The sequence below is a fragment of the Aricia agestis genome, chromosome 2 (assembly GCF_905147365.1).
Source record: "Aricia agestis chromosome 2, ilAriAges1.1, whole genome shotgun sequence".
In the NCBI taxonomy this organism is placed as follows: Eukaryota; Metazoa; Arthropoda; class Insecta; order Lepidoptera; family Lycaenidae; genus Aricia; species Aricia agestis.
Window position 1 is genome coordinate 24,106,406 of NC_056407.1, and position 19,759 is coordinate 24,126,164.

General features: G+C 35.8%; 1 protein-coding gene across 3 annotated transcripts in view; it reads left to right on the top strand.

The window, feature by feature from the left end:
- The window catches only part of LOC121738976 (ATP-binding cassette sub-family G member 4), a 40,047-nt gene that overhangs the window by 8,687 nt on the left and 11,601 nt on the right, over positions 1-19,759 (top strand). The window contains exons 1-2 of one of the 3 annotated variants that reach the window (XM_042131293.1): positions 8,883-8,886; positions 14,804-14,808. The exons of 1 other annotated variant lie outside the window; for it this stretch is intronic. Coding sequence is in view for 1 of the 2 variants with exons in the window: in XM_042131280.1 (XP_041987214.1) it covers positions 13,954-13,980 (27 nt within the window). In the remaining variant the exon portion in view is untranslated. Of the gene's footprint in view, positions 1-8,882; positions 8,887-13,947; positions 13,981-14,803; positions 14,809-19,759 lie in introns of those variants that run through there. One more of the 3 variants, XM_042131280.1, reaches the window with a different exon arrangement.

The window sequence follows — 19,759 nt, forward strand, 5'->3', positions numbered from 1 at the left end:
TTGATCACCTACGCAATAAAATAGTATTTAATATTATGATAAACAAGGAGTTTAATATACAAAAATATCCACAGCCGAACATAATTATAACCTCCTTTTTTTTGGAAGTTGTTTGAAAAGGTAGATGTAAAAATAATAAATATAGATAAACCATAGTATGAATTTTATTATGCAGTTCAAAGTTCACTCTAGGACTAAACAAAAATCTAGAAGTAATTTAACCTTAGCATAGAATAGAAAGGGAAATTATTTATTTGCTAAAATAAGGTACAACTTCGTCTACCTTTACGATATGAGTAAAATTCACGAACTCAGAGGTAGAAAAAAAAGCCAAGTGTCAACTGTCGCAGACTTTATTCACCCGCAAAGTTACTTGAAGTACCGTAACAAAATGTTCACTCATATTATCATGTTTAAATGTGTTAAAAACCTTTGATGGCATTGTGGTCAATGCCATCAAAATGTTTTTACCGCAAAAATCACAACAAAGATTTACTACCTTATTTGACTCCTAATTGACAGTTTTTTTTTGCAAATTATACGAGATACTATATTTTATTGTCCGTAACTTCATTGTACTGAAATTTCACGGGGATCGGGAATAAAAAGTTTCTCACTTGCTTTTCCTGGAACTCGAAAATATAATATCCTCATACCATACTATTTCATCAAAACCAGTTCACAGGTTTAAGCGTGTTAAGACATACTATCGCAATCATAATAATAAACAAACTTTTTCAAACAAACATATTTTTTGTTTGTTTGAAATTATAATTATACTAGCTGTTGCCTGCGACTTGTCAACAAAATTTGTGTCAAAAGCTTTAATAAAAAAAACCTGGTACCCCTTAAATCAATACAGCTGTGCAGTGTGCACATAATATTTCATTTTTTTAAATTAAACTTTATATATTATGCCAAATTTGAAAGCTTATTTAGCTCCCAATTACACAACTTTACCCATAAACTATTTATCATTGATAGGTTTAAGGTTACGTCACTGTATATAAAGTACTGACTTTTTAAATAACGTAAAAAAGAAATAACAATCGAAAAAAATCCAAACTCGAATAAAGATGATACCACCTCTTATAGAAAGATGTTGGGCAAGCGTTAGCGCGATGTAAGAGACGCACGGCGAAATCTAGTATGAATTTTTGGAACTAACTTAATTTGAACAAATTTTCGTATTTTCACCCCCTTACAACCCTTTTTTCCAGTAAAAAAGTAGCCTATATCCTTTCTCAGGCTTTAGACTATCTGTATACAAAATTTCATTACAATCGGTTGGGTAGTTTTGGCGTGAAAGCGAGACAGACAGACAGACAGAGATAGAGATACTTTCGCATTTATAATATTAGTATAGATTAGTAATGATTATTTTTATAGTAGGAGGCAAATATTTTTTGCTCTATTTTAACCGCACGTTATCCGCACGTTATCATTGATATAATATAATATATTAGTAGTACCAACGCGAACGTTATGAAGTATTTAACTTAATAAATTGATGAAAAAATATTATTTTTTGACTTACCTTATTTTATAAGCCTTTCGATAATATTATTGTTTCTGAGATTTTTTTGACTTCGGTTTGTGTGTATTCGTTACTCGTGACGTGATTCGTGACTCGTGATTTAGAAGTCATGATTTTATGAATTGAACTTTGGAAGGGTTTGATGTTAAGGCCCTTTTGCCTTCCAGAAAATTAACACACAGTTATGAATTGATAGTCAATAACGCAATTAATACTCGTATTGTTATTCTTAATATTTCCATTTGCGGGGGCGATAAATCGATCTAGCTAGAAATCATTGTTAGAAAATGTCATTTTATTCGTGTTTTATCGAATACCGAGCATAGCTGGGTCAAATAGCTATTAACATTTACATTCAAAGCTGTTTTATCAATTTTAGATTTTTACGCACCGTTTTTTCTTTTCTTTCTCTTTTTCTTTCGTTTTCGTTCTTTTGTGTTAGTGAAATTCAAGGTGTTTTCGGCAATTAATAATCGTGATTTGTGTTAAATCGTTCGGAGTTGCCAAAACTAATTGCGGTTTAGAATTGCGCAGACGACTTTTTATTTGTGGATAAAAACTCCTTGGAAACCTCCTAAGTTTTTTATATGTACCAACTTACCAAATGAGTTTGTTGCCCCTAGGACTACAGATGTATCCGTATACATGTTTATATATATCACAAATACAAGCGCAAACAGTAGAGTTTACATTACGCAAATGTAAAGATCGCTCGGCAAAAACGAAAAGAAAAGGCGTAGTGTTCGATTATTAAATCTCGTTGGTCGGGTGCGTATTGGTAGAGTCCTGAGTCAATGATCTGACAGATCGCTATTGGTAGATCGCTATCAGACGGTGACACGGTATTGGCAGCTATTGTTCGTTATTGAGTTAGGCCTCAGCCACCGCCCTTACTTACTTAACTTTTGATATTTTTGACAACGAAGTTATAAACACAAAAAATTCAAGTGTAACTTATTCCTAGTTACTAAGGTTATTCGATAGGAAAACTATATTTTCTTTAACGTTTTTGATTGGCTGACAAACTATTAACCAATCAAGTACTCTGTTAAATAGATAAACGCCTGTCATAAAACTTCAGAACGATGCATTATGTAAAATGCTATTCATTTATTATCGCTAATAGTGATGCCATACAGAAATTATTGAAGACAACTTGATTATTTGTCCTTGAACTGGATCGAAAATGTATTGTTAGACTACAGGGCCGGATTTATATTTTTTATGAGTATAGGCCACTTTAATTTTACCGCCCCTATGTACGAACTCTGCCGCCATCCTAGGGGCTACGACGCTTCCACCCCCCCTCCCCCCTAGGACGCCATATGCCTATACATAAATCCAGAGCTGTTACAATACAGTAGTCTGGATCATAAAATAATTGTCCTCATCCGTCGCCATTAACATTTCCGTACGTGACAACAAAGACGGCCTTGATGACTATCATTCTATAAGAGAACGGAAACTGTTCGCTTTGAAAGTCGGTAGGTACACGGTTCGGAGCTATTTTACCTCTTCCTATAAAATTGAACCTTATAACGTCTGCACTCTGCAATCTGCATAAATATCATTGAAGTGGTAAAATCAGAACGATCAGTAAAGAAATATGTAACACCCAATGTGTCATTAATTTGTAAGCAAACATTAAACTGTCAATAGAGGCTTTTTCCTAAAAGTACACTAAACTTATGACAAAGTTAGACGACGGCCGCAACTCACAACACAACTTGGAAACCGTACATTTTTCTGGGGTAAGAAGTACCCTATGTTCTTTCCCGGGACTCAAAGTACCTTCGTACTAAATTTCAGCAAAATCAGTTCAGCGGTTTGGACGTAAAGTGGTAACACGGGAAGACAGACAGACACACTTTCGCATTTACAATATTAGTACGGATATTATTGCAGAGGATGCTATAATTTTTTTTTTCAAAGGGGATCAAAAATTTACCGCTAAGAGCAATTTAACTTCGGTAATAATGTATGATGACGGAAACACAAACGTTAGCATTCGATATTAATAGTTATTTGATTTCATCAGTTTACGCAAATGGTGAGTCACTTATTCAACTTGGGGTCGGTCACACAGAAACGAAACGTAACGAGATGCATAGAAGCAATAAAAAATTAAAATATTTGTAACTGACCCTTGGTATACGTGGACTGCTAAATACTTTTTAAAAATCTAGTCCAAAATAATATTCACTTATAAGGATAGTTCTGTTGCAAAGTCTTGAAATAAGGAACTAGAACTTCTGATTATATCCTTCCGTTATGAGTTGACTGTTTTCTAGGTCAAAAAAACGAGATACTAAATTTGCCAGCTTATCTGGGGGCACGGCAGTGCCGTACTTTTCTCGAAGCGGTTAGGTTATTGCCGTACATCTATAATAATTATAAAATGAAGAAAAAATTATTGATAAATTCACTGAATGTTGATTTAAATTACAAAATAAGATGAAGGCTTGACTTGAATGTGATATGAAAACTTTTTACGATTGATATATTATGTAATGCAATATTTTGCTTGGCTCCTTTTTACATGTGATATTTTTGGTGGGATGTATTTTTTATCATTCCCAGGACTCAAAATATTTGTAAGAGTTTATAAAATATATTGAGTCCATCCAGTCCATATCTTCAGTATAGAAGTATCTTTGAGAAAAACTCTTCAAAATCGATTTATTGTGTTCAGTCGCTAGTTTGCTACGGAACAACGTAACCAATTTAAAACTATAGTTTTTGTGTTTGGCTCACACCCAACTGCATGGAATGTAAAAACGGATGTTTTGTTTAGAATATAAAAATCGACATGTTAATATACAAAATGTTTTTTGTACAGTACTGTCTAAATTCCTACATTATTTGACTTTAATTTTTTTGAGGTCTTTGTGGATCATAATAATATTTTATTCTCCTTTTTAGGGTTCCGTACCCAAAGGGTAAAAACGGGACCCTATTACTGAGACTTCGATGTCTGTCTGTCCGTCTGCTATAGCTAGACTTTTGAAATTTTCACAGATAGTGTGTTTCTGTTGCCGCTATAACAACAAATATTAAAAACAAAATAAAATTAATATTGAAGGCCAAAAAATAACGTTTGTTGTATGGGAGCCCCATACAACAAACGTTATTTTTTGGCCTTTTTTGTTCGTAATCAACAATGGCAACAGCTAGGCAGTTAAAATTTTTATGAAGTCCTTAGTTACCTACATGTCTACTTTAATAATTAATGATAATATTAAAATAAAATAAAAATTTAAGGGGGGCTCCCATACAAAAAACACAATTTTTAGCCTATTTTTGCTCTGAATCGGTACGGAACACTTCGTGCGCGAGTCCGACTCGCACTTGGCCGATTTTGTATAAAATCGTTTGTTCCCAACAAAGTTTAAGGTCACGATAAGCCTTAGAAACACGTGAAGAGATGCACAAAATGTCTCCAAGTGGGTCCTTCCCGTTTCATACCACTTATTTTTCATACCGCGGTATAATAATTATTATTAGACTTTTGAAATTTTCACAGATAGTGTGTTTCTGTTGCCGCTATAACAACAAATACTAAAAACAAAATAAAATTAATATTAAAGGCCAAAAAATAACGTTTGTTGTATGGGAGCCCCATACAACAAACGTTATTTTTTGGCCTTTTTTGCTCGTAATCAACAATGGCAACAGCTAGGCAGTTAAAATTTTTATGAAGTCCTTAGTTACCTACATGTCTACTTTAATAATTAATGATAATATTAAAATAAAATAAAAATTTAAGGGGGGCTCCCATACAAAAAACACAATTTTTAGCCTATTTTTGCTCTGAATCGGTACGGAACACTTCGTGCGCGAGTCCGACTCGCACTTGGCCGATTTTGTATAAAATCGTTTGTTCCCAACAAAGTTTAAGGTCACGATAAGCCTTAGAAACACGTGAAGAGATGCACAAAATGTCTCCAAGTGGGTCCTTCCCGTTTCATACCACTTATTTTTCATACCGCGGTATAATAATTATTATTAGACTTTTGAAATTTTCACAGATAGTGTGTTTCTGTTGCCGCTATAACAACAAATACTAAAAACAAAATAAAATTAATATTAAAGGCCAAAAAATAACGTTTGTTGTATGGGAGCCCCATACAACAAACGTTATTTTTTGGCCTTTTTTGCTCGTAATCAACAATGGCAACAGCTAGGCAGTTAAAATTTTTATGAAGTCCTTAGTTACCTACATGTCTACTTTAATAATTAATGATAATATTAAAATAAAATAAAAATTTAAGGGGGGCTCCCATACAAAAAACACAATATTTAGCCTATTTTTGCTCTGAATCGGTACGGAACACTTCGTGCGCGAGTCCGACTCGCACTTGGCCGATTTTGTATAAAATCGTTTGTTCCCAACAAAGTTTAAGGTCACGATAAGCCTTAGAAACACGTGAAGAGATGCACAAAATGTCTCCAAGTGGGTCCTTCCCGTTTCATACCACTTATTTTTCATACCGCGGTATGAAACAGCGAAGTACTGTTTTTGAATTGCCTGTTTCGTACCGCGGTGCTTTTTTGGTATGGGTGGATTCGTACCATGAATTTTATTAAATATTTTTAGTCTAATCACTTATTTATACTGGCGTATAGAAAAGTGGTAACAAGAAGAAATAAAAAAATATTTTGTATAAAGAAATGTCATTTCTTTCAAAATCAAAAAATATATTATATACTATCAGACTTCTAACAATAGAATCACAGCTTGATTACACATAGTACTTTAAAATTAACCTAACACTATATAATTAACTAGCAGTTGCCCGCGACTTCATCCGCGTTAACATAGTATAATATCAAAGATGGATAGTTTTCTTCTTTTTGTTTTTGTGGTTCCTTATACAAAGGGTAAAAACGGACCCTATTTAAGCAAACGTCAAACGCAAACGTCAATAAACTTTCATGTTTCTAACTCAAGAAATGACAGACTTTCATTGAAACTTTCTACCCCAATTTCACCTCCTTGGGGGTAGAATTACCAGAAACGCTTAAATATTTATCCATTCATTTTTAATCAGTAGCACAAAAATAAAGTTTCATGTTTCTAACTCAAGAAATGACGGACTTTCATTCAAACTTTCAACTCCAATTTCACCCCCTTGGGGGTAGAATTTCTAAAAACGCTTAAACACCTATCCATTCATTTTTAATCAGCAGTCCAAAAATAAACTTTCATGTTTCTAACTTAAGAAATGACGGACTTTCATTTAAACTTTCAACCCCTATTTCACCCCCTTGGGGGTAGAATTTTCAGAAACGATTAAACACGTATCCAATCATTTTTAATCAGTAACCCAAACATAAAATTTATTGTTTCTAACTCAAGAAATAACGGAGTTTCATTCAAACTTTCAACCCCAATTTCACCCCCTTGGAGGTAGAATTTCCAAAAACGCTTAAATACGTATCCATTCATTTTTAATCAGTAACCCAAAAATAAAGTTTCATGTTTCTAACTCAAGAAATGGAGGACTTTCATTAAAACTTCCAACCCTTATTTTACCCCGAAGGGGGTGAATCACCCCCTTCGGGGTAAAATTTTCGAAATTCCTTCCTTAGTGGGTGTCTACTTAATAAAACAACCCTACTCACCAAATTTCGTGGCTGTAACTTTTACAGTTTTTGCTCAGCGATGATGAATCAGTCAGTCAGTCAGGACATGTAATTTTATAAGTATAGATAGAAGATTTTAAATTATCAAAAAGAATATAAATGTACTTATGGTCCGGGAGCTGTCAATCTCAAAAGTGCCCTCAGAGTGTGCATTGATTTTTTTGATGAAAATAGATAGTTTAAAAAATACAAATAAAAAAACCGGCCAAGTGCATGTCGGGCCACGCGCAATATAGGTAGGGTTCCGTAGTATCGCTAGTTTTTTTTTAATTTTTGTATGGTTGTGACATGGGAGAGCCATGCTTTGGCACGAATGGGCGGGCTCGATTGAAGAAATACCACCCCCTTCACAGAAAACCTGCGTGAAACCGCGCTTGCGCTGTGTTTCGCCGAGTGAGTGAGTCTACCGGAGGCGCACCACCCAATCCCCTACCCTATTCTCTTCCCTACTCTCCCCTGCCCTATTACCCTATTCCCTCTTAAAAGGATGGCAACGCAACCGCAGCTCTTCTGATGTTGCGAGTGTCCATGGGCGACGGAAGTTGCTTTCCATCTGGTGACCCGTTTGCTCGTTTCATATTCTTTGATTTATTTCAATTGAATGTGTTGATCTTTTTGAATTTTTTACATAATCGGGTTTTTTTAATAAAGCACAATAATACTTGGGGTTTTTTCGTATACCATCAATAAATTGCCCAATATGTATTTGGTTTCTCTGAGATTAATTTATTTAATTTAAATAATCAAATAAAATAATAATAATATGTAATAAATAAAAATAATAAATAATAAAATTAAATTAAATAATTTATTATTTTATAATTTATATAATATGTATGAACATTTTGAGCTTGACTGTACTAAAATCTGCGCTGCGGTACGAATCGACTAATTCAAAAAAGTTCTTCGCTGTTTCGGACGCCGGTATGAAACAGGCAATTCAAAAACAGTACTTCGCTGTTTCATACCGCGGTATGAAAATTTTGTGGTATGAAACGGGAAGGACCCCTCCAAGTCTGTTATCACTTATCAGTCATTATCCCGCAATCACGCTATCATATCAATCGCTACCGATAGTTACATTGTAACGAGTTAATTACTTACAAAACTGACCTTTGCGAGACATTGTTCTTGCCTCTTGTTAATTAAAAATAATTGACCAAGTGCGAGTCGGACTCGCGCACTAAGTACCATTATAGAGCGGAATTAGGCAAAAACTTGTGGTTTTTGTATGGGAGCCCTCCTTATTTTTTATTTTATTCTAATACTAGCTGTCCCGGTGAACTTTGTGTCACTTTAAAACCTTCCCTGGACTTCTACGAATATTTTAAGACTAAAATCAGCCCAATCCGTTCAGCCGTTTTCGAGTTTTAGCGCGACTAACACATTTGAAAATCCATTTTTATATATATACTAACTGTCCCGGTGAACTTTGTGTCACTTTAAAACCTTCCCTGGACTTCTACGAATATTTTAAGACTAAAATTAGCCCAATCCGTTCAGCCGTTTTCGAGTTTTAGCGCGACTAACACATTTGAAAATCCATTTTTATATATAAGATAGATTATTATTAAATATTAAATTACACATACAGAGAAGTTTGTGAAAAATTGAAGTACCTACCTGTAATTGCCATTATTGATATAGAGCAAAAAATGCCAAAACAATCAAGTTTGTTGTATGGGAGCTCCCCTTAAATATTAGTTTTATTTTATTTTTATTAATATTTGTTATAGCGGCAACAGACATACACAATCTGTGAAAATTTAAACTCTCTAGCTATTATCGTTCTCCAGTTAGTAGTTACAGCCCGGAGACACACAGATAGACAGACGGACAGACAACGAAGACTTAGTAATAGGGTCCCGTTTTTACCCTTTGGGTACGGAACTTTTGTACCCTAAAACATTTTACTTAGCGATTCCACGTACAAAAGGTATCCAAGGCCCTTATAATATTGATCTCTATGGTTAGGTAATATTATCCGTTGTACCGTGTACGTTTTATAAGGGTGTGCTCAACCTTGACAATGAAAGCATTATGGTGGAATGATAAAGTATTCATTACTTTTCTTTAGCTTCCATTTATATTGTGAGTAACCTAAATTCGTGTTTAAAATGTTGTCTGACAATTTTAGGTATTTTTGTTCTCTACTAGAAGTTCCTTACAAGTTTCCACAAAAGTTCCGTGCGGTTCCTACTCTTATAATCAGTAATTAATTATCTATATATTAATACGTGAGCCATAAACTTTGTATCCCTTTTGACGAAAAATGGGGAAACATAGTCGAATGAAATTTTGCACAGTTATAGTTTATATGGTGAAGGAGTGCATCGACCTAATATTATTTTGAAATTATGCTTTTATCATACATTTTTTTAACAAATAAAACATTACACACACTACAATATACACACTACGAAAAATGACAGATTTTTGAGTGACAAGCCTATACATACGCATTATACTCTTTTATTTATGGTTGAAGTCTGTTGACAACAAGATGACAAATTGAAAATGGATTATAGTTTTTTTTTATTGAATCTTAGATACTAAGACAGTGCTTACACGGCCAGTCTGAGATCAGCTGAGTCCCAAAGACAAGAGTTGAAAAAAATATGATAAAGTCAATATGTTTTACAAAATATAGGTAGTTAAGTAGTCCTAATGTCGTTGAAATTAAGGTTGAATTTCGACCATAGGGCGATCTCTAGTTGTTATTATCTTATGAAATTGTGATTATAAGTGATAAATAAAATGTAGTTTACCCTGTACAGTAATATTTATAAGCGCCTATTGTAAAATAATTACAATGATTAAATCGTATTGTACACTGTACGGAACCGTAGAGACTACAGGCCTGCAAGGATTGTTTGAGCGTGGATGACATTTGCAATGTCAGGCTTAGGGGAGACTGATTGACTTCAATAGCCCCTGTACCATCTGCGCAGCGCTGCCACGAGGCAGCACTGGCAGTGTCGCTATGCAATGTCAGACTAACTTAATAATAACATATCCTACTTTATATTATAGGTGGGAGGTGAGACACACACTGTAGATTGTCATGGGGTTGTGGATGTAAATTTTATTATTAAAATGACACCAGTGATAAAATCAATTGCATACTTAGATGGGACCGGAGCGAGTGGGTGTGAAACTTTCTCATAATTGACACGTAGTGAGATGGCAGCGTTGGCTCGAATTTTGGTCAGACGCGAATACATCCTTGTAGTAAAGACAGTATGCAAGTTCCGAAATTTTACCCAGTATGCTCGCCTGTGGCCAACGCCAATGACGTCTACAGGATGCAACCAGGGCCGGTTTTAGCACTACCAGCGCCCTGGGCGAGATTTCTTCGGCGCCCATTGTGCTGATAGTGCTGAAAAATTCGGCGCCCCTTTTTATACAGCGTCCCCCTCCCCCTAACGCCGCTACTGGTTGCAACAAAACTTAGTTAAAATACTTTGGAGTGTGTATGGGTTTAGAGGTCATTGTGATAGTGGCAGCGTTGAAAGAGACGGACGCTTGCCCCATACAAATCACAAAAATAATTTTGCTCTTTCAGAGTTGCTACTTTCACAGTGAACTCTATATAAGGGACACATACACACCATAGAGTATTATCACTTAATTTTGTTACATCCTGTAGAATCATACAATTTTGTTAAATCGTTCTTCGGAACGATAGTATTATATTGATTAACGTACCTACATGATTTTGTTGTGATTTCAATGACATCATGTCATTATAATACGTCACACTTGTCTCATCCGGCACACCGTAGAATGCGGCGTAGGATGCAAGACGTCATAAGCAGCCAGTAAACTGGGTCAAATTTCGGAACTTGCCCGCAGTATCTTCTCTAATAAAGTCAATGTCATTAATACATTGTCATGGCCGCATGCTCCTCACGTAGTGTGAGTTCAGCTGTACCCTCATTGCATATTCACAACGGTTCACATCGCTTCCGAAGTGGAAATCGGCTCTAATGGTGTTCCGGACTTGGGTACTGTGATTTCTAATCGATATATGCAGAAGTACTGTGTAAGTAAAAGCAACAGCTTAGTAAGAGTTACTTTTGGGTTCTCAGACTTGAAGGCCAATTTTACGAAGTTGGAATTACGACTTTATTGCATTATATGCACACGAGCTAATTTGCAAATTGGTGACAGTAGTCGTTTTAGACTCCAAAACGGGGATAAACCAGAAAATATGAGGACGTAACTTTTTTACTCTAATGTGCCATTAACACAAACTAAAAGAAAAAGTAATTTTAATATTTATGTGGAATAATATTCTCAGTTGTCTTTAATGTTTTAATGGCTCGCCTTGATTTCCCTGAGGATGTATTACGTATTACTCATTAGACATTTCCGAAGACCAGTGCCGTTTGTATAACTATCACAATTAAAATGTTTTATATACCAGCTACCAATTAGAAGCATATATAAAAAGCTGAAAAGTTGGCGAGCCTACCTTTAACGAGATGAAATTTTAAATTGGAAGTGCAGTACGACACGAAGAGAAAAGTTACGAACTGTCGTCAAAATTACTGATAATTGTGTTTTTTTCTTAATCTGCGCTATTTTTGTCTACGAACCCTAACATGACAACACATTTTTATCGAGTTTTGTCAAGATTTTGACAAACGTGAAGAGTAGTTTGTCGGTATAATATTATACCTATTACATATCTGTGAAGCTAGTCTACGAACGAGAAATTTATCTCTCGACGTAGGTACGCAATACGCATGTAAGGGAAAAAGAGATTATATATCGATATCGACAATATAACTAAGCTCGAGAGTGAGATATCTCGCTGTGCGCATCTTATACCGGCTGATGTGGGTTAACCTACATATATACCAAAACAAGGAAACAATGCCTCTAAATTTTTTACCTCAAAAAACTCTGAAACACAAGCTTAATTATACAAACTTGGGCTTCATACATCTTGAGATTGTCTTCTGAAGATTTCGTTGGGAAATTCCTTTAAATGGTTCCGTGGTTAGCTAGCGCTAGTAGTTAAATGTTTACTCAACTGTTGGTTCTACCGCGCAAACGTAATGGAATTACGTTGGCGTCACCGAGTCCGCTAAGACGTGTAATAAATAACTCCTATTTATAGCTACAAAGGAGCTTTGATTATTAACATGGATTTTTACATAGGACTTGAGGTTTATTTAGCAAAATGTTAACGCCTCTAGTCCACCGACACTGCGAACTGCGAAAACTCTGCGAAACAGCAATAGAGCAAGATGCAATATAAGGCACTGTCGTGTGGCGGATGAGACGGTAAGAGCAGGTACACAATTTGAAGCGCGCGCTTTGCTAATGCGCGTTTGGGAACCCCGGATTCTATTGAAGCGTACACATGCAAGCGCGCGTTACTGGCGCGCCCTCTCAAAACGCCCAATGTGTACCTGCTCTTAATCGGTTCGCCACTGTTTCGCAGTTCGCAGCGTCGGTGGACTAGAGACGTAGAACATAGAGAAATATTGATAAGTAAAACTTTAGGTAGCGTATGTGTCCTTGTATAGAGTTAACTGTTGTCTGTGAGTTGCGACAGTAACGGCGCTGCGATAGCAACTTTTAAAATAATTTGTATAGGGAAATTCATGTAAGGGCTTATTAGTGCCCCAACATTAACTTTCAGGGCTGCTTTTATCACAGTGAACTCTATTATAGAGATTAGAGACATACAATTATTAGTAGGTATTCATAAATTATAACTTATTTTTTACGTTTTTTGACGCAATTTTGAATCTAGGCCTTAAGATTTTGGTCGGATTTTATCTTGAGACTTGAGAGTTATCATGAGATTCGTTTAAGTCGCGATTCGTGAATGGCCATAGACAGATTTTTTTTCTAGAAGTGTTAGAACTAATTCAGCTTTTTTATCAGTCTCATTTTGCGTCATTAAATAATAATCTGTAGATTACGCTGATTTTACTTTTAAATACTTTGCATTATTATAATTACCTTTCAGTTGGTATTTTGTAATCTTGTAGAAAGAAGATAATAATTTAAAAATTTTGTGATTTACAAAATATGAAAAAATGTGGCAACATTTTATAAATGGATATTTTATGAATTAAATGTTTGAAAATCGTGCAAGTTCATTGTTTTACTAAAACTAAGTGAGAATGGTGGCACAAAATATTTGTGTGTATGAAAACTATAGTAATTATAATGTAAGTATTGCTTGTTGAGAACTATGGATGGAAGATATAAGTTCTCTTAATTTTATTGTAATATACATTGTAGGTGCTGTTAAAGTACACCATAATATTATACATAATATTATACTTAAAACGTTTTCCGTCGTCGTTCCCGCAAAGACTCATTTCATAGCTCGCCGAAAAAAACTAGCACAGGCTCATCTTTTATTATAGAAAATAGACGGAAAGTTGGAATCGTAATATTATTTATAGTCTTCACACTTAAACCGTATGGTAATACTTTGAGTCCGAGTCTCGTGGACAAATTTAGGCGCAATGGTGTTGTGGGCGTCATCTAGTAGTATAAATGGAAAATTGGTACTAGAATATATTTTTTTACATCACCTACATTGTAATTTGTAAATGAGTGAATAGACCATGAATCTTAACATTGAAATCTGTGCATGGCTTAAGATAATGTGTATCCGTTGCTAAGTTCGTAAGTACTGATAGTGAACCGATTAATTGATTATAATTTATATCTGACGATTGCCATATATTATGTACGTCAACGTTTAGACGTAGTCTTGTGTGATCTGTGCTTACGTGATGTTCGCTAGTGCTACGCTTATTCAGGTAGGCCCAATAAATGTCCCATTAGGCACACAGTACCATTATGCTGACGAGGACTTAGAGTCAATTTATACGGTCGAAGCGCATCGAAGCAATTTACCGAAAACAGAACATAGAAAATTCAACCTCAACTCCAAAACGTAACGCACATAATATTACTTAAAGGAATAGTTTTTATCACAAACAATTTTTGGTCGACAAAGTCGCAGAAAACATTAAAACGTTTTTTTACTAAAGTCCATCTTTCCACATTTTTAGATAGTGAGAGACAAACTCCTGTAAATAAAAATCAGAAACTGAGAATTGATACCCTATAAATGTTTCTACAGCGAATATATACTCATATTATCTAGGGCAGTTATCATACCTAAGTGTGTGATCTGGAATAATATTATTATTTTTTGTTAAAAAATAATAATTTTACCCTTTTTAGTTACCTATGAGACCACAAGGCTATATTACTTATAGCTCGTTGTCTTAGAGTTGTACATATTATTACTAGCGGTCGCCCGCGGCTCCGGTCGCGTGGATGTCGGTTACGGCTGCAAAAAGCCTACCCAGGAAAGACTCGGTCAGCAAAATGATTTCCAGGTTTTTTTTTTTTTATGAAATAAGGGGGCAAACGAGCAAACGGGTCACCTGATGGAAAGCAACTTCCGTCGCCCATGGACACTCGCAGCATCAGAAGAGCTGCAAGTGCGTTGCCGGCCTTTTAAGAGGGAATAGGTTAATATAGTAAGGAAGGGAAGGGAATAGGGGAGGGAAGAGAGGGGAATAGGGTAGGGGATTGGGCCTCCGGTAAACTCACTCACTCGACGAAACACAGCGCAAGTGCTGTTTCACGCCGGTTTTCTGTGAGAACGTGGTATTTCTCCGGTCGAGCCGGCCCATTCGTGCCGAAGCATGGCTCTCCCACGTATTCACATTTTCAATTCACAGACTCCAATACTGACATCGACGACGCGGACGCAGTCATTATCCGAAGGGATGCATTTAAATATAGTGCACATTGCACAGATTGTCTTCCTCCCGCACACGCACCCCCGCTTGGTGACGCCCACTGTCGTTATATTTTAATTTTGCCATAAGTTCAAAACTAAACGTCCAATTTTAATCATTTAAAGACCAAATGTTATCTACATAAACTGTACTTAGTGATGAAATAATTTATTTTCATAAGGATTAATAGCATAAGTAAAATAAACGCGTTTAAATGTAGTCCAAAAAAATTCAAGATTTTTAAATAAAAAAATGGTTATTGTGCCTCACTCGACATAGATAAGTATAGTGTGTCGCGGACTTTTTTGTAGATATTTATAAGATCTATAATTACTTATAAAATTTATGGTTCTATCTTTTATAGTTTCGGCAGCGTACGCAAAATAAGTAACTTTTCTGATTGATTTTACACCTGGCGTCCGAAAAACCCAAATATGTTACGAAACCCAATTTTTTCCAAAATAAAATTTAGCCTATGTTCAGCAGAAATAATGTAGAATCCATTGGCTTTTGCCTGGAGTAGTTTAAATAAAGCCAAAATCCTCGAACTTGTATCTATAAGGATTCAAAAGTTCTGTTGGGTACCTTCGGAACCAGGATACATCCTGGTGCAAAATCTTACTTTTTGGTAGTATATGCTTAAAACACTTCAGAAAAAATCAAAATCACTATATGTTTCCATATAAATTTTGAGGAGTTCCCTCGATTACTCATGGATCCCATCATCAGGTCACCACTTTTATTAACATGGTACCAAATTCGAGTCAAACCCTATACAACACAAAAATAATTTTGTAAATCGGACCACAAACGGCTGAGTAATCGTTGAACATACATAAAAAAAAATACATACAGCCGAACGTATTACCTCCTCCTTTTTGGAAGTCGGTCAAAAATAAGTGAGAACATCTATACAACTTTAATTTCAATTTACGTAGAAAGGTGCGTAGAAGGTGCTATAATTTTAGCAAACGCGCCCCTGGGGCCGTGTTTTCGCCTAAGAGGTGATTTAATCCTTGTAGACGTGTATCGTATGCCGTAGGCCGTAGCGCTACGGTTTTTCTTTAACCCAAACAATATTGGGTTTAGGAGCACATGAATTGTCAGCATTAAAATTTCGGCTTTCTAACTTTTATAAATTCTGTTTGTCTTAAAAAATGTTAAGTTATTGTGGTATGAAACAATCAAAGGAATCGATACAAAGGCAGATACTGGGCGAATAGCTTTATCCACACTGTGCCTTTTTCTGTTCGTCAAGGGCATGCGTTATAGCGCAGTCAACAGCGAATGTGAGGCATGCCCGCGGCGCATGCCCTCTGACCGTATCCAAAAAACAAAAATGACAATGTTGGCGTTGCGTTCGTTGACGTATTCTATTATTGAATGCGCCAAAACGAAAATTGAATGAAAGAAGATGACGAAAATTGAAGACGAAAGCGCATAGTGTGGACATAGCTAATGGGTTATGTCAATTGTCAACTCAATGTTACTGATCTATTGGATGGGCTTGAAATTTTGAAGGGCTTTCTGTGGGTCGTGGCTTCCTAAGCTATGAGACGTCTATCCCAAGGGCTACTTCACTTAACACAATTAGAAGATAAGGTCTAAACTCTAAAGCGTGTCTCAAGGGTCTAAGTTTAAAGTTTCGTGACCCAACATCGTGTCTCCGTAAAGTTGAATTTCATTTAAAGTTATAGTTAGTAATTTGAAGAAGCTTTTTGGTACAAGCGAATACTATCTTTACTAATATTATAAATGCAAAAGTGTGTTAGCCAGCTTTCTGCTTGTTGCCTTTTCACGTCTAAACCCGTAAACTGATTTTGCTGAATTTCGGTATGGATATACTTTGAATTCCGGAAAGGACTTATAAAGGACGAAGACTGCGTATTATTTGCCGCAGATACGAACTTACATACACTTAGGTATTGGTACAAAGAGTTTGTCTGATGAACATCACAATGTAGGTTAAACGAAGTAGGAAGTTTGTATTTAGTAATCTGGTTAGACAAACAGACTTTGCATTGTACGTCTAGGTCATTAACCGTTAAGATATACAAGAGATAGCGTCAAATTAAATCCAAATCCCTCAGATAGTTTTTATACATAGTACTTTTTAAGACTGTAATATTTATTATACTAATGGCACAGTGTAATAAATAGATTACACTGTGCTAATAGTATGAGAGTAATTTTGAACTTTACTTTTGACGTCGACTGTACTGTTTAGATTACAATTAATATACCGTTTTCAATAAAAATGTTGGATTTTCCTGATAGCATTCTACTTTTTTGGCTGTTGGTTAAAACGTACTTTGTTCAGTGATACTACAATAATTGTCAAATAATGCTGCGTAGTTTCTACGCTGCAGAAGGCAGCAGGTGCGCGCAAATCATGACAATACGATTAAATTACACGAATTAAAATGTTACACTATTATAATCTTGACTGATAAGTGACTTGTTTTCTGTCTGAGGAAAACCACAAAATAAAGAAACAATACTAGTTGTCTATGAGATGTCTGCAAAAAAACTATAATATGCTACGTAAACATCCCCTAGCTATTTAATTCAGGTTTAGTTTTTAATTTAGGTATTCGATAAAACACGAATAAAATGACATTTTCTAAAAATTACTCCTTGCTATATCGATTTATCGCCCCGAAACCCCCTTACACTAAATTTCATGAAAATCGTTGGAGCCGATTCCGAGATTCCAATTATATACATATTATATAGTATACAAGAATTGCTCGTGTAAAGATATTAAAGATATAAGATTTAGTACACTGTACACCATAGTAACTTGACTCGGAGGTCGTGGGTTCGATTCCCTCGTTGAAAACATGTTATTTCCAAGTTTGGTTAGGACTTAGGACAATGCAGGCTGATCACCTGATTGTTTGACAAGTAAGATGATCCATGTGTCGGATGGGCATGTCAAAAGTCGATCCTGCGCCTGATCTCTCGCCGGTCGTGTCGGTCTTCCGTCTCACTGGGTTATGAGAGTATAGGAATTGAGAATGTTCTTGTGTAATGCGCACACACATAGGCACTACAAAAATTATTCCTGCGTAACTGGCCTGGTTTCAAAAAAACCGGCAACCGTCACCGAAACGAAGTCGCGAAGATTCTAAAGGGGGATCGCCAGAGGTTGAGAGAACTATTTCAGAAATAATGGGTCAAATTCTTCTTTCCATAAATTTACCCAGTATCTATTTGTGTATCTGTAGGACCGACATGCGCCGACCGACTACGGGTCTGCATGATGTGGACAATAATTGTTAGAGGTACGGTAGGTTTTATCACCCGCAACTCTGCCTTGAAGTGAAACATGGAGTTTTAGTGGGTAGACCCTGCTGGGGAGTCCCATATACCCCGGGGGCCGATCGCCCCAAACCCGGGAAGGCGTAAAACAAACCCTATCAAAAAAAGGACTGACATACGGCAGTCGGGTTTTGAATGTTACCGTAGATTAAAATGCTATTTCTCTCGTTGTCACAGTAAAGGCATGATATAATAATTATATATAACACATCACAGGGCTAACTTAAGATAGGTCTCAAGTGGGCTTAAATCACTCAACACTTTTACCTGAAGTTTTTCCACACTAGCTTTCTTTAGGTTTAAAAAAAATTAAAGTTAAGAACATAATATTATGTGCTTCCACGAAAATGGTTTTCATTTTCTTGATTTTCCGGTTTTTTAATCATAATACAAAAGTAAAGTGCCTCTACAGTTGAGTGTTTGTTTTCAGCTCGCGAAGGGGTGGGTGTTAGATGTATCGTGTTTGTAGATACAGAGCTACGTAATTTCAGGTTTATTTACTTTGTGGCATTAAAAAAACAAGCTAGTAAATATTATAGAATCATAAACACTAACTTTAAGTTTCTAAACACACTAGGCCGAAGTTAAAGCCGGGACTAAATCGGATCCCACTAATTTCAGGCCTATATCGATTCTACCGACCTTTAGTAAAATATTTGAAAAAATTATTTTAAAACAATTACTAGTGCATTTGAATTCAAATAATTTGCTGCACGATAACCAATACGGATTTACTAAGGGTCGATCCACAACGGATGCTGGTATAGGACTTCTTTGTAGTATTTTTGAAGCTTGGGAGGAGTCGCAGGATGCCTTAGGTGTGTTTTGCGATCTCTCCAAAGCCTTCGATTGTGTTGAGCATGCTACATTGATCAGGAAACTGCGCCACTACGGCATAAAGGACTCTGCTCTCAGCCTTTTGACTTCTTACCTTAAAAATAGGACTCAAAGGGTTGAGGTAAATAGTAAAAGGTCCAATGGAACCAAAATAGAATTAGGTGTCCCACAGGGATCTATCTTAGGCCCATTTCTATTTCTCATCTATATAAATGACTTACCTTATCTAGTAAAGGATAATAATAATGAGATAGTGCTTTTTGCTGATGACACTTCACTTATTTTTAAAGTGAAGCGACAACAGTCGAACTACGACGAGGTAAACAGTGCTCTCTCAAAAATAGTACATTGGTTTAATGTTAATAACTTACTTTTAAATTCTAGTAAAACTAAATGTATAAAGTTTACTTTGCCCAATGTTAGGCAAGTCCAAACCAATGTGCTATTAAATGATGAGAAGATGAATTTGGTAGATAACACTGTATTCCTAGGTATTACACTTGATAGTAAATTACAGTGGGGTCCTCACATTGCTAATCTAGCAGGTAGGCTCAGTTCTGCAGCATATGCAGTCAGAAAAATTAGAGAAATTTCTGACGAAGACACGGCACGATTAGTATAT